A 23,359-nucleotide genomic window follows, 5' to 3' on the forward strand; every position below is an offset into this window, starting at 1 on the left:
CTAATAATTTTATCATTTTAATCCTCCTTCCCAGCGCGCAGAACAGAGTGACGCACGAACGGTCTACTCTCTCACACAGCAACTGAGCTCCCAGTCGACTCGACCCCGCCATGGACGAGTCCCCGGCGGAGCTCGTCGTGGACGCGGTGAAGCTCTCGACGCAGCCACCGCTTTCGAACGGTTCTCAGCCAACACCAGAAGAGCTGGCGGCCAAGGCCATAGCGCCCGTGAAGAAAGAGTTCCTTCGTCCTCCACCTCCCAGACTTTCCTCCACCTCTACCGGTCTCCAAAACAACACCGGTTCCCAAACTAAAGTCGTTTCCGCCAAGGAGAAGAAATCCAAACGCCAGCTCAAACGTGAACGCCATCAGGTCCTCTCTCTTTCTCTCGCTCTCTGTATTTGTGCGTGTTTCAAGTTTCTGAATTGAAATGCGATGAATCCAAGATGTATGGGAGCTAATGTTTGTGTGTGCGCGTGTATAAACTATGTGTATGCTTTGAGATTACGCATATCATTGACTGTTTGGAAAGAAAAGAAAAAAGAAAAGAAACAGAATTATTACCTGACTACAATAGAGATGTGTCCGAACCTTTGCAGGAACAAAAATCCACGCGAAGTATCTGTCCGCTAATAGCGAAGACCGGAGATGTTAGTTCGTGTCCGTATAACGATAGCTGCCGCTTCAGCCACGACTTACAGGGGTTTAAGGACCAGGTAGTAGAATTTGTAGGATGCGCATTTCGATTTTGAATTGATTGCAGTTGTGATAGTTGTCTTTGGACTCGATTTGTTATTTTTCACCCTTATGATTGATTTTTGATTGAATGGGGTGTTGTTGAATGCAGAAACCGGCTGATCTTGAGGGAGAATGTCCTTTCGTGAATGCTGAAGAGCCGTGCCCCTATGGTTTGGCATGTAGGTTTTCGGGAACACATAAAGATGGTGTTCTTACTGGAGGTTCGGATGCTCGGAAGAAAAACTTCGAGGTCAATGGATTGAACAAAGATATTCAAAGGCTCTTGTGGAAAAATAAAATGAGCTTTCCTAAGGCGGATGCCAAACTTAAAGCTCTTGGGCTCCTGGTATTGATAGTCACTATCTGTGCATCTATCTGTCTGTCTGTCTCTCCATGTGCGTGTTTGTGTGCAAGCATGTAATTACTTCATAGGATATAAACCATTTGAAGAAGCTTATCTTCTTTCTAAACCAGTTATGTGCTTTCTGGTTCTCTTTTGTATGTAGTACTTTGATTTCCTTGGTTGCTTATTTTGTGTCTCATTTGGTATCTTTTTATCAATCGTCTCTTATTATTATTATTATTTTTTTGAGTTGGGAGTTGAAACATAATTCGTTGATGGGCCTAGGGGTCACTGAAAAATGTCATGGACAATTGAATCATTCGACTGCCTTCTTGTAGACATCAGCACAAATCATTAAAATAGATTCAGAATCTTTGGACATCATTTTTACCCATCCTTGAACTTCTGACGTTGAGAGTCGTCCCATGACCAATGACCACCAAGGCTACAGAAAGGGCTGGTGACATGGCCATAAATCTAAATTCCTTCATTAGGAGTTTGACCAGAGAAGAATGGACTACAAAAATGCTACTTGAAAGAGAGAAGATTCATTTTGCTTGGTTGGGTTTACTTGTGTTAATGTTTTTGAGTAAATTCTTGATGTCCTTTTATTTCTGATTTTTCCTTATGCTGAACACTTCATTGGTTGATGTAAAATTTATGGTAGAAATAGATGTATAATTTCTTTACTTTTTTTTGATAAGAAGAAATAGATGTATAATTTCAGTGCATTTCATTTTAAGACATTATCCTTGAAATGTCTTGCAGGTAAAGGCGAAGTCAAAAATAAAAGTGCTGGAAAATGAGAAGGTTGATGAAACTGTTACAAGTGCTTGTCATGTGACTGATGGAAATGGCTGTAGTGAAGCGAACGGTGTCCCAGATACTAAATTGGATGGCGTAGCTGGAACAATTGAATCTCATGAACAACCCCTGAAGAAACAAAAATCTGTAATTGATGAAAACAGTAGCTTTGCTGAAGCCAACAATGGAGGTTTAGCTTTTATTCCAATAGTTCACTTGTTTATTTGTTTCTTTTATCTCCTACTTTTTTGAAAAAATCATTTCCAGTGTTCAATATACTTCATCTAAGATCTAGGTGACTTAGCTTAAATATGTTGCAACAGATGTGACTTCCATGGAGAAATTTATTGGTGTAAGCAATACACAAACTGAACCAGAAGCTAGCACTGATATTATACCACCAGAAGCTGACAAAAGCATGAAATTAAACCCACGTGAAAAGAAGCTTATCGATTTTAGAGACAAGCTGTATCTTGCACCTTTAACCACTGTTGGGAATCTTCCTTTCCGAAGGGTTTGCAAAGTGTTAGGAGCGGATGTAACATGCGGTGAAATGGCAATGTGTACAAATCTTTTGCAGGTCTCTATATTGCTCTGGCTCCTGATTTTGCTACTTAATTGCTTATATCACTTCAAAATGAAGCAAATCTTGTCACTAGGGGTTGACAACCTAGTGAATTATTTCTTCCTAAATTTTATATGGAATATTAATGCAGTTTTAAGTGGTACTGAAAAGCTTAATTTTTGTCCTTTATCTGTTAAGGGATGCTTAGGTATACGTCTGAAGTTTTGTCATTCTGCCATGACAAGTAGCCAGAGTAATGATTGTCAACATAGAATTCCCAGTATAGGAAATCAGAACTGTTTTCTCCAACTTCTATTCTGCAGGAAAATATTTAGTTCGCATTAAGAACTTGGCATAGTCCTTCCCCTTCTTCCCCCTTTTTCTTCTCATTTTTGTTTAGGGTTCCACTCAGATTCATGGCGTATTATATTCTGTGTTTCATACTTGAACTTTGACATGACCCATTTTTATGTTTTGGTTGCATTTTTCTTGTGGAATAGGGTCAAGCTTCAGAATGGGCCCTGCTGAGGAGACATTCTTCTGAGGATTTGTTTGGCGTACAGATATGTGGGGCATATCCAGACACAGTGGCACGGGTCATTGAACTTATAGATCAGGAATGCACGGTGGACTTTATTGATATAAACATGGGGTGCCCAATTGATATTGTAGTGGACAAGGGTGCTGGATCTGCTCTTCTTAATAAACCAATGCGGATAAAAAGCATTATGGAAGCAGCTTCTGGCACGGTGGACAAACCTATAACTCTCAAGGTGCTGGTTTAAGATTTATGTAGTTTTTCCCCTCTCTTTTCTTGTTGTAAATGTGAATCAAGTTGCCTGTGTTAGTTTCCGTAGAGAAATAAACATACCCGTTTTAGCATCTCTTAGCTGGAAAATGCGTTAACAATTTGTTTCTTTCTTCTCTGCTTCTAAAATTATAAATTGCTTGTGATGGCCAATGCTCCCTTCTACTACCTGGAGTTTGCTGAACTGATTTAAACTTTTTTTTATTGTTTTTTTCCCTCATCAAGCTTGTCCAAGATGCATTATACTATTTTTTTTTCCTGGTTGCTCCAGGTGCGAACTGGTTTTTTTGAAGGAAAAAATCGCATTGATTCACTAATAACAGAACTTGGCAACTGGGGAGCTAGCGCGGTAACAATACATGGTCGATCACGTCAGCAGCGGTACAGCAAACTTGCTAACTGGGACTACATATACCAGTGTGCTAGAAAGGCTCCTGCTGTTTTGCCTGTCCTGGGAAATGGGGATGTTCTCTCATATTTAGACTGGAACAGGCACAAAGCTGACTGTCCTGAGCTCGCTACATGCATGATTGCTCGAGGAGCACTCATTAAGGTTTGCATATTTTTAAGCTTTGACTCCCCTCCCCCCCAACCTAACACACACGAACATCTGGAAGCTAGCTGAATTTTATGTTTTCTTTCAAGAAAGTTGACTTAAAAAATGTAAATATGAAACTTTGTGCTTTGCAGCCTTGGATATTTACTGAAATCAAGGAACAGAGGCACTGGGACATTAGTTCTGGGGAACGATTAAATATTTTGAAGGATTTTGTACGTGTTGGCCTTGAACATTGGGGTTCTGACATGAAAGGTATATCTTATTTCTCGAATTGGCAGTAATAGTTCTATCTTGTTGATGCACTAAATGGAGTTGTAATCCTGATTTGTCATATAGTAATATTGATTGGCCCCAAAGGTAGATTTAGTTGCTCTTAACAATACATCTCCCGTGTACCTAAAAAGAAATATCAGAGAGTGCAGCTCCTCTATGAAATTAGATTTGGTCTTTATTTGCCGGGTCTTCTGTCTGCAGGAGTGGAGACGACAAGGCGTTTCTTATTGGAATGGCTTAGCTATACTTGTAGGTACATACCTGTTGGTCTTTTAGATGTCGTCCCTCAACAACTGAACTGGCGCCCACCCTCCTTCTCCGGTCGTGATGACCTTGAGACATTAATGGCCTCAGATTCTGCAGCCGACTGGGTATGCACTTCTACAATTGCTCATTTGTTTCACAATTAACCATCTAGACATTCAAGTTTGTAGGGGTGTCAATATGGTTAGCGGTTAGCGGTTATTGCGGTTACAGTTAGCAATAACCACTAACCGTAACTGCCTTAGCGATTAGTAGATTTCACTAATTGCAACCGCTAACCGCTATTAACCGCCGATTAGCGGTTAATAAAATAGGTAACTACCTGCTAACCGCTTTTTCAAAATTGGGCTTTTTTTGGGAGTGTTTGGGCTTTTTTTTTACTGTACCATTTTTTACCCTTATTTGTTTTTTGTATTTTTAGTGTTTTCTTAGGCCCAATTGCTATAAAAAGAGCTCATATTGAAAAATCAAAAATATTTGACTCCAAATTTACATTTACTTGTACTTTAAAAACAAATTCCTTAAATATTAAATTATAATTGGTTAACTTAAAAAAAAAAAAAAAAAAAAAAAAAATTCAACACAACATATAAAAAAAGTTCACACAACTGTCACAACATATAAAAAAAAATATTAAAAAAGTTCAACACAACATATCAAAGAAGTTCAAATAAACATATGATATATACGATTATATGTCATATTATATATGATTATATGTATTATTTATTATTATATAATCATATGATTTAATGATCAATTTATCATGTGATATAATCATATCAATTATAGTGATAATATTACTAAAATTAGAATGATAATACATTAATACTTCAATTGTGTTTATAAGTAACACATTGTTTAATCAAATGTCAATTACTTAATTTGATATTATACGAATCACATTATCATTGTACATTAATAACATGATTCACTTGAATAAAGTATTTGAATTGTCATTGAATCATATGATTAAGTATTGATATTTTACATTTATATTATTCATATGCATATATGTATAATTATAATTTATAACATATATAGACTTGTAAGTTTATAACAGACATTGGAATTAAGCCTCTAGGTACTTAATTGTTGTATTAGTATGAATCGGTATACTTATGACTTATGTCATATTATATATGTATAATTTGTTATTATATAATCATATAAATTAGAATGATAATACATTAATACTTCAATTGTGGTTATAAGTAACACATTATTGAATCTAATGTCAATTACTTAATTTGATATTATACGAATCACATTATTATTGTACATTAATAATATGATTAATTTGAATAAAGTATTTGAATTGTCATTGAATCATATGATTAAGTATTGATCTTATACATTTATATTATTCATATGCATATATGTATAATTATAATTTATAACATATATAGACTTATAAGTTTATAACATACATTGGAACTAAGTCTCTAGATACTTAATTGTTGTATTAGTATGAATTAGTATACTTATGAGTTATGTCATATTATATATGTATAATTTATTATTATATAATCAAATGATTTAATGATCAATTGATCATGTGATATAATCATATAAATTATAGTGATAATATATTAATACTCAAATTGTGATTTAATTATCAAAAAAAAAAAAAAAGTAATTTAATGATCAAGTGATTATGTTATATGTATGAATATTATTATAATTATAATTATAAAAATATATTATATAAAAATGCGATTAGCGTTGTAAACCCAATAACCTCTAACCGCTAACCGCTAGGCGGTTATAGCGGTTAGGCAGTTAGCGGTTAAGTGGTTAAGCGGTTAACGATTATAGCGATTAGCGGTTAATGGGCGATTTGACCCCCTTACAAGTTTGGTTACGTTTCCTTTTCATTTGTGCAGATTCGGATATCCGAGATGTTGCTCGGCAAAGTTCCGGATGGCTTCACATTTGCAGCAAAGCATAAATCTAATGCTTATGACCGGGCGGAAAACGGCTGAAAACGGCTGACTTTTTACTTTCAACACCATGGGTGTTTTTTTTTATTTATTTTCTGGATGCCGGTGTTAGAACCAGGTGATGGCATATACTTGAAAGAAATCTTGCACTTACTGCTCAGTGTTTGAATAATAGGGAAAAGAAGGTGAGCATGTAACCTACTAAGTTTTGTTGACATATCTGTACAATAATTTGAAGGCTGTTCGTCAATTGGCTACCTAAATTTTGAAGCTCTTTAATTGGTCATGCGACAACGTTGTAACTTTGTCGGGAGACAATAACATGCAATTTTCTTGAGTTGAATTAGTATAACGCTACTGGATTAGATTTCTCTTCTGTTTTGGCCCTTTTGGGTGACTTTTATGCTTACCAGTCAATATAACCGACGCCTGTGAACTCTAGTTGTCTAGCATGCGGATCAATTAGGTGACGTTGGTCAACCTGCCACATGAAAAAGTGGGCTTTTTTTTTTTTTTTTTTGGTATGACTTAAAAATTTGATATTTGATATGGACCTAACACGAAATTAGCGATTTAAAATTAATAAGTTTTATTTGTTTAATTAAATTAGTTAAATTATAATTGACTTATTCGACATTTGACATAAGGGTTGACAATTTTTTTTTTTGTGACGAGCAAATCTAACATAAAGCCAACACGAAATTAGCAACTTGGAGTTTATTATTAAATGGGTTTGATTATAATTCAATAGGTTGATTTATAATTGACTTATATGATCTTATATTTATGCCTACTTAGAGTTGACATGTCGACATAAAGGGTGTAGATGGCTTATGAGCATCGCTAGAATAAGCCAAGATCTATTTGTTACATATCAATGAAAGAATAAGCAAAGATTTATTTGTCAAATCAATGGAATATGAAATATACTAATGGGCAAAGTTTCTCACAACTTTTAATCATATTAAAACAAACGTCTATTTAATATATTTAATAAATTGAGTTTAAGAAATTTTCATGTATTAGGAAACTAGTATTTTTTTTTCTTCTTTTTTTTTTTTTTTATTACAAAAACGACGATTACAAATAAAGCAATAAACGACATGTAAATAAGACTGAAAAATAAAGTCAATCAAGAACAACCACAAATACAAGAAGGTCTTTCCCACTAACAATCGGAATTGATGGAGCCCCGTGGGTGAGGGGAGAGATCGGAATGCTGCTAGATGAACATTTAGCTACGTCCTATTTTGCAACATAATGAGTGCAGAAGTTTGTACTTTTGATGACTTTTCTTGCTTCCCAAGAGGAAAATGTTGAAATTGAGTCAAGAATGTCGGAGATGATAAGAGAGATCCTCAAATCTTGAGATAAACAGGATTGTTGATGAGCTAAGATGACTATTTGGAGTCAGCTTCAGAGATAAAGAAATCCAGATCGAGGAAAACCGCTAGGGGAACTGCTATAGCTTCCTCATAATTAGGAAGGCTAGGAAACTAGTATCTTGATCACTTAAAACTTCAAGTTAACATTTGGCTTTCTAGAGCGATGAAAACCGAACAATATGGCTCATGGATTGCCATTATCGGGATACTCGGTTTCTTAGTCACTTTCGATGTTGTTCGACGGTCAAAATACTGACCTCTGATTGCAACATTATGGCTATTTGGCTAGGGGACAATGAACTAGTAATTCTATTCACCACCTTCTCCCCTCAACTTCTTCTCATCCTCCAAAAACTCATGTGGCATCATTCCTCTAACTAAAAAACTAATATCCATGTACTAAATGCTATAAAAGACTACGCCGCATAAACTTTGAGAAATAGAAAGGAGATGTGGGGTAATATATAGCATTACTCTGCAATTAACTAGTGCATTGTTGTCACGTACTGCACAAAATCATTTTGTTTACTTTGCACGGTCGTGCAATTATCATTGTCGATTTCCATGTCTACATCTTGATGGCAGGATGTTCATCTTGGATCCTCTCTTAAGTCTTAACAAGAGTGTCTTTTCTTTCAACAGGTTCATTACCTGCAAGAAACCATCTTGCAATCCCTCCAAATCATCCATTTCAAAAAAAAAAAAAATTAAAATTACAATTACAATGGTTTCTTAGATTTTTGCCTGGTGCCAAACTTTTCAGTGAACAGATCTGAACCAACCTTTTGATGATCTATAAAAACAGCTCAGATAACTTGTACATTCAATGCAACAGCTCCATCAAGACAATGAAAATGAAATAATTCAAATTGTTGAGTTTAATCTCATGAAAAGGGAAATCATATGGAAGATGGAAGCCGTCAGAAATTTGAAATTGGAGCACTCATGCAAAGCTAGATTTTCATGCGGATGAGGCCAAAAAGGAGACTGTATTTGCCACATCCAAAACAATGGCTCCATCAAAGTCTCCTAATGATGTATGATTCCATTCTTATATTTATAGGCTCACATGGTTCAACCTTTTATCGCTTAAACCAAGGCTTTTGCAACAGAAGACCATAATTTACAAGGATACTGAAAGATACATGTTTCATAACATAAAGTTTCTATCCTACTAACATAAAGCGAGTGATCCATGACAAAATGCTGAAAAAGATCAGTACCAAAAGAAAAGACAGTAGTAGGAAGAACTAGAAAGATTTAGTTAAAAACTCTTAATATCAGAGCACATCTCGATACGGAAGATTTACCTTTTATAACAAAACCATGTCAAGAGAAATCTAGTAAGGTCAAAGAACATTGTCTATCAACAAGAAATCAAAAACCAAATAAAAGTCAGATGCAAAACTGAATAGTACGACTAACAAAATTGTATAAGCCTTAGCTTTAAGAATCCAAATATCATTTGAGGAAGCGCATAGTACTATAATTAGAGATCAGTGGAGACATCTATCACTCACCACATCTCATATCTGATAGCCCTACATCCTGCACTGGGGATCACAAAAAGCATCTATACTGTAAAGCCGACAAATTGCGACGAACAAAACCGTCAATGTATAGCAGCCATTAGGCACTGCCAACCTCCAATTCTGACTTTGGTTTTGCTTTTACCCAACCACCATCAATGGATTCTAGACTCCCAGTTATTCCATCATCGACAAAATCACCAACCCTTTTCACCTTAAGCTCTGTTGGCTCAACAGGATACTTCCCAGAGAAGCAAGCATAACAAAAGTTGGGAGAATCATCACCCAACAACTTCGTCAAGCTATCCATTGGCAGAAAAGCAAGTGAATCTGACCCAATATACTCCTTAATCTCCTCCACACTCATCCTATTGGAAATCAACTCCTCCGAACTCGGTGTATCCACTCCATAATAGCAAGACCCGATAATTGGTGGGCTTGCAATCCTCATGTGAACTTCCTTAGCTCCTGCCTCCTTTATCAACCTAACAATCTTTGAAGAAGTTGTTCCCCTCACAATTGAGTCATCCACAACCACAACCCTCTTCCCCTCCAACACTGCTCGCACAGGTGACAACTTAAGCTTCACACCAAAGTCCCTTATCTTCTGTGATGGTTCAATGAAAGTCCTGCCAACATAGTGTGACCTTATCAAACCCTGCTGAAATGGGACTCCAGCTTTTGCAGCGTAACCAAGTGCAGCCACTACCCCGGAATCCGGCACCGCTATCACAACATCACAGTCAACTGGGGACTCAGTTGCAAGTATCTCACCAAACCTCCGGCGAGAATCATACACAGACCGCCCGAAAATAATCGAATTGGGCAAAGCAAAGTATATATGCTCAAAGATACACTGCTTCGGTTCAGGATGAGGCATTAGGCAGAGTGAGTAAATCCCAGTTTTGTCAACCACCACAACTTCACCAGGAAAGACCTCCCTCTCATATGTGGCTTCAATCAAATCAAGCGCACAAGTCTCAGATGCAAACACTACAGCACCATTGCTCCTCCTTCCCATAACCAAAGGCCTAAACCCATAAGGGTCTCGCACCGCAACCAGCTTATCATTGGTCAAGAAAACCATTGAATAAGCCCCCTCAAGCTTCTCACACGCGTCAACAATCCTCATAACAAAAGGCCTCGCTTTTGAAATAGCAATAAGATGAAGCACAACCTCAGTATCAGAGCTAGTATTAAAAATTGAACCAGTGTCTTCGAGATTAGCACGAAGAGAACGGTAATTTACCAAATTACCATTGTGGGCTACCCCAACAGAGCCAAACCTGTACCCTGCAACAAAGGGCTGCACGTTCTTGAGCATAGACGAACCGGCCGTCGAGTACCGGACGTGACCGATAGCCAAATCTCCAGGCAACTGATCGAGTTTCGACTCGCTGAACACGTCGGAGACTAATCCCACCCCGGTAACCGAATGAAGCACGTCGTTATCCACCGCGACGATGCCGGCGCCTTCCTGGCCACGGTGCTGGAGCGCGTGGAGAGCCAAGTAGCTGAGCCGAGCGGCCTCTGGATCGCCAAAAATGCCAACGACGCCGCACTCTTCGCGCGGCTTATCGTCGTCATCGAAATCCACAGAATGGTCATCTGGGTACGGTTTATTTGAGGGGAAAAAGTCGGAGATAGGGTTTTTTGATGAGGCCGTGAGAGGGGCTTTGTGGGGGTGAGAGGCGGTGGGGTATTGGTAAAAGTGCGGTTTGAGAGGGAACGAGGGTTTTGGGAGGGTTTTGGAGGGCAGAGAGAGATGAGTATGTGGTAGGTTTCGAGAGAGAGGAGTGGGTTGTGACAGAGAGGAAGAGACGGGGGAAAAATTGGTGGCGGCCATGGTAGTCAGTAACAGAGCTTGGAGAAGGAGAAGAGGGAGAGTTTTTAAAGCAGTGATAGAAAAATAGTTTGAAGTTAATATGTTCTAGGTTTCAAGAGTTTGAGGGAAATTAGAATCAAAAGCGGTAGTTGTTTTGCACTGAATAAACGCAATTGGACTGTGAGATAAAAACAGAAATTTTCTCTAAATGAGTCCGAGAAAATATCTTTTAATTTATTTAAAATAGTTTCAAGTGTTTATAAACATTTAAAATATTAGTCTAAATTGATAAAGTGTTATTACTGATATTAAGAATTTAATATGCGTTTTAAATATTTATAAATATTTGACATTATTTTTAATGGGTTGAAAAATATTTTCTCTAAATTGATTTGAAAGAAATTTCCAATCAAAATTACATTTTTTTTTTCTTTTTTCTCTTTTAAATTGGTATTTTTATATCTCCTAAAAATCCTTATTAAGATATGATAATATTGTCTCTGTTTCAAATATTTTTAATTTTTTAATTTTTTTTTTTTTTAAAAAAATGATAGGCTGGTGAGACCAATTGTGGCTCCTAACTGGGCGTAAACGTAACGATTGTAGCATCTACCCGTTGAGAGCTGCATAAGCGTCCGACTGAGTCATACCTTGACCCAACCCCACCAAGGCATCAATGAAAATTGAAAGCGGCTAATACTATTTAAACATATGTGAGAATTTTTTATTGTGAAAATTTAAACCAACAGTCCTAGTACATGTTCTGATCACTTAAAAATTTCATTGGGTCATTGAATCATCATCATTGATGGCCTGTTTCAAATATTGAAATGGGTAAGATATAATGTCTATATATATATATATATATATATATATATATAATGACTTACATGTCAACATATAAACTACTAAATTTATAAAATAAATCCTCTCTATTTCAGTTATACCACAAGAATTTTGAGATACGCAGAATAATTAATTCCTAAGAATAAAAAATCTTTTCTATTTTAACAGCTAATGCTAATTTGGTTATGATCATGATATGTTGTGAACTTGTGATTGTTGAGGGCCAGAAGAGGCAAGGAAAACTGATAAAAAAATTAAAAATTAAAACTTAAAAAAAAAAAAAGAAAAAAAAAAAAGAGGGTGGCTTTCGGTGACCTTTTGTATATAAATAAATAAATAAATATTTACAGTGGGGTTGGAATTTTCTTAGTCAAACCTTGACTTTATGGGTGGTCGGCAGACTCGGCACTCGGCAGGTCCAACACTTTAGAATGAGGCGGTCGTACGATGGTCCGATGCTGTCACCGTGAGCAAGCAGACCATCTCATCTCACACGCTTGTGATGGGTTGTGATGTTAACGGGCATCTTGATTTTTTGCCTTTTATTTTTTAATTCTTTTGTGTGAATAAATGGACTACCTCTTTCATATAAATATATATATATAGGTGATAAGAAATAAGAGGGGTTAGAGGAGGACTTTTGCGACAAAAGTAGCCAAATATCAAGGTGAGGAGAAGAAAATGAAATTTCTTCTAGAATACTTCAATAGGGTTGTCTTACGTGAGAGAGTTAAGATCCAGAAAAAAAATAATTTTTTATAGAATTTGTAAACTCGACACAAAAGATACGAAAGTAACATATTGTAATAGTGAAATTTGATTTGATTAATTAAATGGGTCGGATGATAATTAATTTATATAATTTTATATTTATCTCTTAATCTAATTTAAACTCGACACAAAAATACAAATTATCGCTCGTAATGAGTTTCATTTGTCGAGATGGAATCTATTAAATCTATCTAAGCAAGTGGAGCCTGCCTTGGAATATTCAAATAGATTTTTTAGGTTCCTCGTCCAATCAAAGGAAATGTCCTTTACATCATTTTTGCAGTTGATGGTTTAACATTAGTTAAGTAAATTTGGAGTTAGCCTGCCCAATTATAATTATTAGGCTCTATGTCTTTTTTTGGATTCGGATATCCAACAATTTTACTGCTCAAATTGTTAATAACATAAATAGCAAATATAATAAAGTTTTGTATAAGGCTCGCTTGTCTGAATAGGGGGCGGGTTGGCCAAAATTAGCTTGGACAAGTAGACCTCATAGAGGCCGTTTCATATTTATTATCTGAATTGATATTAATCCAAATAATATAATTGCTTGAAATCTTTCTATCTTCATGCATATATGTGATTAAATTGGCATCAAATTCCTTCAATCTTTTTTTCTCAAAAGGAGGAGTAAATCAAAAGTTATTTTTTGAATAAATGTCACCTCAGATATTTTCTTTCTATCCCAAGGACTTGGTCAAAAAGGGTAGAACTGAATCTGGTGATAGGATTTTAGGTATATTTATGGTCAACATTGTGGTGCTATATAGTAATATATTCTAAATGCGATTTTGGATGGTATGAAAGAGTGGCCCGTTTGGTAACTTTATTTTATTTTATTTTTTTTATATCACAAATCATTAATTTTTTTATCAAAAAATTATTATAAAAATAATAATTTTTTTTTTTCATTTTTTAATACAAAAAATTTAAAACTTTATACAAGGCAACAGTGATTTGCCAAACAAGGAATTGTATGGTACACTTGCATAAACAGGCTGGCTAAAGAGGTGGTTGTACAAGTTTGATGAAATTTCTGTGCAGCTATCGAAAGTGAGCCCTAAAATCCCATGGGCCAAGAGAAATGGCTAATAAACATAGGGATGACAAAGGATGCACCACCACCACACCCTCAAACACAATATAAAGGTTCCCTTTTTTTTTTTTTTATGGCCAAATTAGAAGAAAAAAAGATCTTTTATGCAGCCAACACCCCTATCCCCATCTCTCCATCTTCAATACCTTTACTCTTCTCCCAACTATCTTCTCCATCATATGACATGTTGCACAAAAATACAAATTCACACAACCATCTTTTGATGTGATTTTATTTATCAAATAATGAGAGATTCTATGTATTGTCCTTCATTTTCCTAATAAAAAAATTCAATGCAATAAGTCACGAACACTCTGGTTTAGAGCATGTTTAAGATTGTATTTGAGAAATAGAGCTTTTAAATCAAAAAAACATTTTTTAGCAAAATCTACATTTTAATGCATTTGTCAAAAATGTGTTTTTGTCATTTTTGAACTCTTAAAAGCGTTTTCAATTTTTTTTTACCAAACATATATATATATTTTTTTCTTCAAACGGACTTTGAGTGTTAAACGTATTTTTAGACTTCTCAAACACACCCGAATAAGTCCTTAGAGTTGTATGTAAAATGGCTAACTAAAAGCCTAAAAAACATGTTAGTTTGATTCTTTAAATCAAATGCATTTTGTATTTGAGTTACAATGCTTCTCCAAATGTGGAAAAGTAATTTGCATCAATGCATAAATTCTAATGCTTTCATCTCTTCCACTCTTTCTTTCTTTATTCTCTTTTCCTCCCTCTTTCATCAAATATCACGGGAATGTTTGGTTTGAAAGATAAAATAAGAGAAATAATAATTAAATGTATAGTACATTTAAAAAGTTATTAGCTAAAATAGTAAAAAAAAAAGTAATTTTTAATTAGTTATTCAATATAAAAATATAAAAAAAGTACAAGTTGAATTCGAAAATTTGAAACCACACTATCAATATAGGGATGGAGCATGCCCACTTACCAACTTGACTACCCTCGTGGGCCACGTATTGTCCATCTTGCTAACTTGTAAACTATTAAATTAAAATGGTTCCATCTTGACCCAATTGAACAAGGAAAAAGGTTACAAGATAAGATTCTTACTACTTTTGATCCGAAAGGATTCAAAAGAAGAAAGAGTAGGTGATTTTAAAATCGGAAAAAGGGTGGGCTCCTCAACAATAGACCAAAAACAAACTAAAATAGTGAACAAATAATTACGTAAGGTAGGAAATGGGTCAAACAAGTGACCTGATCCTTTCAAATGGCCGCACAAAGTAGTTACACAAGCAAAAATGGTACAAATTAAGGCAACACATGTTTGAGCCCCCACATGAACTCCCTTTTGATTTATCCACATACAAGCTAGGTGTTTTTCGTCCCATCCCATGTATATATATATAAATCCAATCTTGCATATACTCACAATATAAATACAAATTATGTTGGAATATAGATTAAATTGTTAAATTTATATATTAAAAATATTAAATTAATATATTTTGTTTATTTTTTTGTTAATACTGAATAGACACCAGTTTAATTTTTTATATATTAATTTAATCTTCAATCTTTTATATATATAAAACTATGGCAGATTAAAGGGTTACAACTTACAACACTCTGCCATGTTTTAGTATAGTGTAATAAAATTGATATATATATATATAGCATTTTTCATAAAATTCTATTTAAAACAGTCAAAGGCTCGATTTAAAAACATTGCGTTTAGTTATGGTTAGCAATTTTTATGTAATCGATATGAACCTAATATGAAATTAAAAGAATAGAATTGATGAATTTGACCTGTTTAATTAAATGAGTCGGACTATGATTGACTTAAATAGTCATATATCAAGGCATCAAGGACAAATCTACAGCCATGGTTTGTCCCCTCAATTTTTTTACAAATTTGCCTAAAATATACCAATTTTATAAATTTGTCCTCTCAAAATAATATTTTATGTCCCCCCAAAATAATATTTGTATCCCATTTTAATTATTATTTTTAGTTTTGCCCCACCCCCCCAAAAAAAAATTGTGTCCCCTTTTAATTCTTTTTTTTTAGTTTACCCCCTCTTTCAACATAAAAAACCTAAAATACCCCATTCATTTTGTTTCCTTTCATATTCTAGTTCGCTTCTAACTAGAAGCTCAATTTGGTTCGAGACTCTGATTGAATATATAAAAAGAAAAGTTAAAATGGTTTGGGTTCTTTGAGTGACTTTTAACCAACAATCAGTTACCATTGTTTGACTCGACTCTTAGTATTGTTATTTGGAGCTTCAGGGAATTGTTAGAAAAAAAGAATATACACTCAAATGTATTGTTTTTCTTGTTTATTTTGCTAGTTATTTATAATATTGTGTGTTTGTGATGCTATGAGATTAAATGTAATACTTCTATGCTTTTATTTTATATAAACACGCACAAACTCGCATATAAAGAGATTATATGTATCTATGTGCTTTTGTATTTATATAAGTTTGTCCATATAAAAAAAAAAAAAAAAAAAAAAATCCGTCCCCCTACATCATAAATCCTAGTTTTGCCCCTGCAAGGCATCAACACGACCAAAACCTGAAATACGACATAATGAATAACAACTTTTGACATAGTATATAAACCCGATATAAACCTTATACAAAATTAGAGAATTAAGATTGTGAGATTTAAGCCGTATAATTAAATACTAAGTTATAGTTAACTTATATAATACGACCTAAACTGACACTCGCCCATTGGTTACAACCAAAGGCGCCGTCTGAAAAAGCGTTTTCTAGTTGGTCAGGGCCAAAACAAACAATTGATATATGAGCCAGCGCTACAATTCTTAGGTCCTCGCACCCACGCACTGACGCACAAACCTGAAGAAGAAGAAGAAGAAGAAGAAACTTCCGATGGCGCCGCCTCCAGGACCCTATTCCGGGACTAGCACCCTCGCTTTGGTAAATCCATTTCTGTCTCACTCTGTTTGGTTTCCGAGAAAAGAAAAAGTCAAAATCTTGAATCTCTGAAACTTTTCTAAATCTTTATGGGGTTTGGCTTAATAGGTGGCTCGTGCTTCGGCCTTCTCTATTGGACTCGTTTACGGTGGCCTCAAGCTCAAGTACCTCAAGGTATAGTACCCCATCATTTGCTTCTTATTCTTTAAGCAAAAAATGCTATCTTTCGGTTGGATAAGCCTGAATTGTTTGTGGGCAATCAATTTCATTGGCATCAGATTTCTTAGTTTTAGAGTTAAGATCTCGATCACTAAATGTAGATTCAATCCGTAGTTGATAGTTCAATTTTAATCATCTTTTGTGTTGTGCGTACCAGTCTCTCATTGTACATTTTGGGTCCAATTTGGTTCTATTATGCTAAAACTTGTTGATTACAACTTCCCATTTGCAAATCAAGTTATTATTATCAATTGGTTGATGGGCTGCTCTATAGCAGTAATACCGGAAGCTCAATATGAAACTTTTGTCTAGAATTCACAAGCGATTATGAGGCACTAATATGGTGATTTTTTATGAAGGATATTTTTGTGGCTTTCCCTTTCCTTTGTATTCTCTGTCACTCTCTAATCTTATCACGATAAAGCAATTTCCTTGCTGATTTTTTTTTTTTTTTTAGTTGCTTTATGCATTCTTGTGTAAATTTGTTCGCCTTTGGTTCAGTTTCACTTGAGTTCAAAGTCATTGCTGGGCTATATGGAATGATAATCTATTGTTGTGCTTTATGGAACGACAATCTTGTGCTTCTTTTTGAGTCAATCTTGTGCTTCTTTGCCGTGTTTCTTTATGTCTACACAATATCACAAAGTGCATTTACATATGCCTTATATTGTTTATGTATATATTTTTATTTTTTCACCTTCAGGCAAAGGCTAACTCTCAAAAGAAAGCTGAAGCAAAGGCTCATCACTGAAGGGAGTGGGCTCTTTTTATTGTTGGAATTGAGGTATGTGCTCCATTGGGAGTAGAAATAATGCATAATGATGGACTGTACCAATTTTTTCATATTTGCTTAGAAACATTTGGATTATGGTGGACAGCTTATAGCTGCTGAGGTTTCTACGAGAATTGTTAACTTAGTCCTCTTGAGATTTCTTTACTTGGTTCGCCTTGGCAATAGGGATGGTGTTTCAGTTTCTATTGCTTTGTGCACCATGGGAAAAATGTTAGAAGATGGTTTCTTCCCTTTACTTGAATAATTATTGTTTTTGGCTGAAGCCCTATTGCATGGTTTCTGCAGTGTTTCATACATACTTTACTCTCTAGGGATTTACTTGTGGTATTGATCTTTGTGATGTAACTAGTAATGATTCTTGTTGATCTGCGGTTAAAACGGCTAATATTCTACAAAATTCAGAAGTACCTCGATACTCTTGTTGCAGTCGGACTTTATTTTTAAATGATGTGAAAACTTTTATTTGTATGGAGAATACCTTGGTTTCTTTCATTAGGCTTCTTGGTTGTGATTGACCAAAATTGTTCTTCAATATCAGATCTTTAGTGCTTGTGCTTTTGTGAAGCAAGTAGAGTTTTGAGCGTATGATGTTCTTGGAACTCTGTGCTTCCATTATGAAAAGTGAGTCTTATAGATAATGATGACCCAAGTACACTTCCGTTCAAACAATTTTAAGTCTTTTGTGTTTTAGGTTGTTTATTAATGTTTTTGTTTTGAAAACAGAAAACAAAAGTGAGAAAGAGAATGATTTAACAAAGTCATTATATTCTGTGATGAAAGAATTAGACTGCTTGTCTAATAGACATATAGATATTATTGGTAACAGGAATGTTCTCACAAAACAATGTAGAAAGTAGAAGGGATTACCTTAAATGTTATGAATTAAGGTGATATTGCAGCCAGGCATATCTTTAAAGTGACATTGCAGGCTTACCTTGAAGAGATAGTAGAAGGGATTTACCTTAAATGTTCCTGACCAAAAACAAGACACTAATGCAGTTAGTAGTCTATCAGCTATATGATTGTAGTTTCATCTAGACCGTGGAACTGCTCAGGAAGACAAACCTAAAGTGCATCCATGGCTATGATTTATTTCCGGAATTGCAATGCTTCCAAGATCAGGTTGTCTATCCAATTGTAACAGACTTGTTCACAGGATTGTCCGATTGAACATCTCAATCGATGTTCAATCACGCATCCACGTGTGTGAGAGAGAAAGAGAGAGAGTTTCGTATCGATTTCAGCGGAGCTGTGAACAATTAAAGCTTTCCCTATTTATTAGTGATTGGTATGGATAAATATTGGTCAACTTGAAAATGTTTTAAATAACCTTAACAAGCCATGAGGTGTAAAATAATTTACGCTTCTTGTTTGCTTTAACAATTTTTTGCTGCTCAAGTAGGTTTTGGATTGCCTAAACACTTGTCCGGGCAAGTGGGTTCCACAAGAGTCCTTTCACAATTGCTTGCTTAAATTACAAACAATTGCATTGAATCTCAATTACACTCTTGAAGGCCTTGTATTTTCAACCTCTTTGCAGCTCCACTTCACTGTCTCAAATATGAAAATGTAAGAAATAATTGACAATTTTTCATACAACCCAAAAGCCAAAAAAATGTTTTTTGAACCATTTATAAGGTTGCAAACAAATAATATAAAATAACCATTTTGAAAATATTTTCAACATTATTTTTCTCTGAAACAAATAGATCCCAAGTGAAGTTTGTTTTTATACTCAAGTTAGGGAGCAGAAGCACCTTAGCCCAACTGAATATGAGTTGAGTCAATAAGAAATTCAAATCTTAGTTTACAAAATTAGCAACAAGCTATAAGACATAGGAGGGATGTGACAAACATTTTTACAACTTTCGTATGCTATGAACACCACTTCGCAGCAAAATGCTTGCACTCATTGTAAACAAGTCAATCAGAAGATCATATAAAACACTAACTATTCCAGATGAGCAGCAAAACAAAGTTGGGGATAATTTCACATGGTTGGTTGATGTCAAGCAATTCAGATGCCGGGGATTCATGCAATATATTGCTTCTGTCCAGCTTCTTAGCGAATGACTGAAGTCCTCATCCTGCCCAATATATAGCAGTTTATAATCAGAGGCTGTCATTTGTGCATATCGTGGCATATCACAAGCAGTCCCAAAAGGGCAAAAAGCCATGAGAACATCAGTCATCACTACAAAATAATACCTCTTTAAGCTATTCAATGGTTTCATTACAGCAATCCTACATTTCAGATGAACTATATTTAGCAAGGTAGTTTGCTTCACAAACCATCACAAAAAATGCACAATGCCAAAAAAATTGTAAACATAAACTTGGGGAAGCATGGTTATACCTAGCTATAAAAGAAACATCTTTAGACTAATCTTGCACCTCCCTCAAATTTAGTGAGGAAGTGGTATTGCATAAGTTTTGAGTGATGAATAATGGTAATAGTTGCCCCCTAGCTATAAGCCTTCTGTTGGTATTACCCAAGTAAATAGTGACTTCACACCAAAGAGCAACTGTTATGTAGATATTTGACTATCTTTTTGTATGAGGAAAGCTAAAACTCAACCAATGATGATGATGATGATAATAATAATAATAATAATAGAAAAAAAAAACCCCCCTCAAAAAAAAAAAAAAAACAAAAACAAAAACAAAAAAAAAAAAAAAAGAAAGAAAAAACACCCAGGGATGTTGTTCACTATGAATTCATGAAGATAAACTAACCTGTGAACAGCATAGCCATACTCCATTTCACAAAGCTCTCGTTGTTGAGCAGCTATGGAGATACTAGTTTACGTAAATAATGTCTTCGTCAGGGTCATCACCTTCCCAGTCTCCTTCCTCTTGAGACACATCAGGTGAATTAAATTGCTCTTCATCTTGGCTGTCTTTGGTCTTTTTCTCATTCTTTAACTTGTCCAATATTGCAATTACCTGAAAAGGTTAATCTCAAAATCAGTAATTTTTTGAGATCCTCCTTTAGATGTAGTAATCCTAAGCTAAAACTTAAGCAAGACGACCAAGTTTTAATTGAAAAAGAGAAATGAAGGTATGATCATAGGCAAATGCTCAGCAATGTTTCTTCCTATCATGATAAAAGTTCTTTCTGATTCATTTTTCTCTTTTCAGCATCTATAAAGAGAACTCAGAAAAAAAAAAATAGAGATTGGAAATCGGGAGACTCAAGGAATTTTCAGTAGGATGATATCCAAGCTCCATAAACTGCATGTGTCTTTAAAATTTTGTATGCAGAGGAGACATAGTTTCTCATAGCAGACAAAGTCACAATCATGGCCTTGAGTGATTGAGTGAGAAGAACAATAAGCCTTGGCTCATGACTTCAAATATGGAAGAAAAATGCAAGAGGAAACTAAAAATTGTGTTCAGGACTATAGGATGACAATGTTATCAAAAGATTTACCCTGCTTCCTCTCTCTATTGACTCATCTTCTATAAATCTTATCTCAGGAGTTAGCCGCAACTTCATACGTCTCCCCAACTCACTTCGGACATACTTAGCTTTTGCCTTCAAACCAGCAATGGCAAGCTCCTTCCCTCTTTCATCACCGAATACAGATACATACACTTTAACCACCTACAAACATAGAAATAAACAATAATTACAAACAACCATAAAGCTGTTCAATCATAAGCAGCATCATCAGCATTGCAGAGACACAAGAACAGTCATATGCAGTTTCTAATCCTCTGAATGTGCAATGCTCAAAGAAGGCCCCCCACCGCAAAGAATGTGCACCCCTAGAAGCAAATATATATACTTCAACTACATATAATGTGGAAATAAACATAACCCATAACACACAGAAGGCCTTCGGGCATAGTAGACCAAAAGGATTTCAGCAGAATTATATCCGCTAAAGGATTGTTCCTGACCATTTTAAAAGCTTGTATACGAAAGTTTTCTCAGTTCGAAAAAGAATTACAGATGCCATACCCAATGTATCTATCAGCAACACATTCTTTTGTATATGATGATTCATTATATGTAAAGGTACGAACAAAATAAAGGATATGAGTGCAAATCAGCTACCTCCAATCACTGTGTTATCTCCCCAGTAATCAATTGTCCTCTATATTCAGACAAGAAGCATGACTAGAAGTAGCAGTGAGGCAATCATTCATCACAATTTACCTCAACAATATTCATTATTCAGACTTTACACTCAGTGTATCAATTCCAAGTTTACGGCTTTTTATCTCGAAACAAACACAACTTCACTTAGTTAATTCTATCACAATTAAGCAAAACATAATCCAATTATTTACTTCTCCCAACAGCCCAGATGCCTCTAATACACATTAGGGGGGGTCAATCTAAATAAAAATTACAGTTAAACATTCTAATTCTTAGAACATCCACAAATGCACACTGCCATAGCAATAAAAATTAAAACTTTGCAATTCAAACACAACCCACAAAAACTTATAACTCAAACTCAAGAATACCCACAAAAACAAACATATAAATGAAAAGGCATACTCATATGGGAATACCTGCAAATCACCTGAGACTTCAACATCACTAATGGTGGTGAGGGAAGAGAGGTACCGGTCGGCTCCCAAAGAAGCTTCAGGGAGAATAGCGTACTGCAAGACCTTGTCAGTGAGGAGCATGTCGGAGAGCTCTCTTTGTATCTGCTTGGCCACCATCTTCACTCTCCGCGGGTTCGCCATGCACCGTATCGTAGAGCCAACTGTGGGCTGCAAAGAAGGCAGGCCTATGGGCCTTGCTGAGTGAATCCATGCCGTTGGATTCTGGGTGCGAAACGGTGGACGGCGGTGATGGGATAAGGGTGGCGTGAGTGGTGGATACTGGGCGTTGAAGAGCAGGTGTGGCATTGCTGTACTGAGTCCTAGCTCCTCTTCCTCTTCTTTGTTTTCTTTCCTTTTTGGGTTTTAATTAATCACTGGATTTTGCCCTTTTGCGGATATGGGGATTGAGATTTGAGAGTGGCCTTGCAGTTGCAGAGTCGAGGGAGAAAGAGGGAAAATGGTTGTCAAGATTCAAGAATATCCATATGGGTGTTTTAGTAAACTAACATTTTTCTTAGATTTTTAGAAAAAAAGGTTCATAATGTTTTGGAACTGGTTTCTTGATTTTGCACAAATTGTAATATTTGGCCCAATGGGCCCAATCACTTCTTAGAAGGGAGGCCCAATAATTTCATGGGTCATGCTTTGTACAAGACATATGCTTAGTGTAGGGCTTTCATTTGTACTGCTAAGTTATATATACTGCATAAAAAATTAGGTACGACTCTTTTTAAGGCAAAAATTGATTGACCAAATCCTCCTCAATTTCAAAAGAGCCAAACTTTTAAATATGGCTATGATGGCTATCATTGTAACTTTAAAAGAAAATGAAGACCACTTTAGTTGGACGGTTAAACTTAGGATAAAGATTTACTTCAAATTGGGTCGGAGGACGTTTTTTCAATTCAATATATAAATGTCACATTGTATGTTAAAAAACGTACATCCTTTTTAAAATAACATGCGAGAAATACATGTTTTTTTAATAAAATTTCTTCCAACTTTGTTCATACTATTAAAAAAAACGTATTTTTAAAAGACGTGAGATATCTTTACATCATTCCGTGATTTTTTTTCTTTTGATTCTTCAACTTTTTAAAATTATTATTAAA

General features: G+C 35.2%; 4 protein-coding genes across 4 annotated transcripts; 2 read left to right on the forward strand and 2 right to left on the reverse strand.

Annotated features, from left to right (window-relative positions):
* Positions 1–20: 20 nt before the first annotated feature.
* LOC132174712 (FMN-linked oxidoreductases superfamily protein) lies at positions 21–6,633 on the forward strand. Its single transcript, XM_059586361.2, has 10 exons — positions 21–371; positions 599–715; positions 847–1,083; positions 1,849–2,074; positions 2,208–2,464; positions 2,950–3,222; positions 3,529–3,810; positions 3,948–4,068; positions 4,291–4,460; positions 6,240–6,633. The coding sequence occupies exons 1-10, from the start codon at positions 111–113 to the stop codon at positions 6,336–6,338; spliced, it is 2,043 nt and encodes a 680-aa protein (XP_059442344.2). The 5' UTR covers positions 21–110; the 3' UTR covers positions 6,339–6,633.
* A 2,289-nt stretch (positions 6,634–8,922) lies between these two features.
* Positions 8,923–11,168, reverse strand: LOC132174721 (amidophosphoribosyltransferase, chloroplastic). Its single transcript, XM_059586373.2, has one exon. It carries the CDS (start codon positions 11,054–11,056, stop codon positions 9,311–9,313), a length of 1,746 nt encoding a protein of 581 aa, XP_059442356.2. The 5' UTR covers positions 11,057–11,168; the 3' UTR covers positions 8,923–9,310.
* Positions 11,169–16,499: 5,331 nt separating this feature from the next.
* LOC148587432 (uncharacterized) lies at positions 16,500–17,975 on the forward strand. Its single transcript, XM_088513597.1, has 3 exons — positions 16,500–16,672; positions 16,778–16,843; positions 17,592–17,975. The coding sequence occupies exons 1-3, from the start codon at positions 16,625–16,627 to the stop codon at positions 17,637–17,639; spliced, it is 162 nt and encodes a 53-aa protein (XP_088369723.1). The 5' UTR covers positions 16,500–16,624; the 3' UTR covers positions 17,640–17,975.
* Positions 17,976–19,389: 1,414 nt separating this feature from the next.
* Positions 19,390–22,751, reverse strand: LOC132162378 (ribosome-binding factor A family protein). Its single transcript, XM_059572616.2, has 4 exons — positions 22,209–22,751; positions 21,115–21,288; positions 20,418–20,627; positions 19,390–19,768 (listed from the first exon to the last, which is right to left on the reverse strand). The coding sequence occupies exons 1-3, from the start codon at positions 22,551–22,553 to the stop codon at positions 20,481–20,483; spliced, it is 666 nt and encodes a 221-aa protein (XP_059428599.2). The 5' UTR covers positions 22,554–22,751; the 3' UTR covers positions 19,390–19,768; positions 20,418–20,480.
* Between the last annotated feature and the right edge of the window lie 608 nt (positions 22,752–23,359).

This window comes from Corylus avellana, chromosome 2 (genome assembly GCF_965113065.1).
Source record: "Corylus avellana chromosome 2, dhCorAvel1.hap1.2, whole genome shotgun sequence".
NCBI classification, from domain to species: domain Eukaryota; kingdom Viridiplantae; phylum Streptophyta; class Magnoliopsida; order Fagales; family Betulaceae; genus Corylus; species Corylus avellana.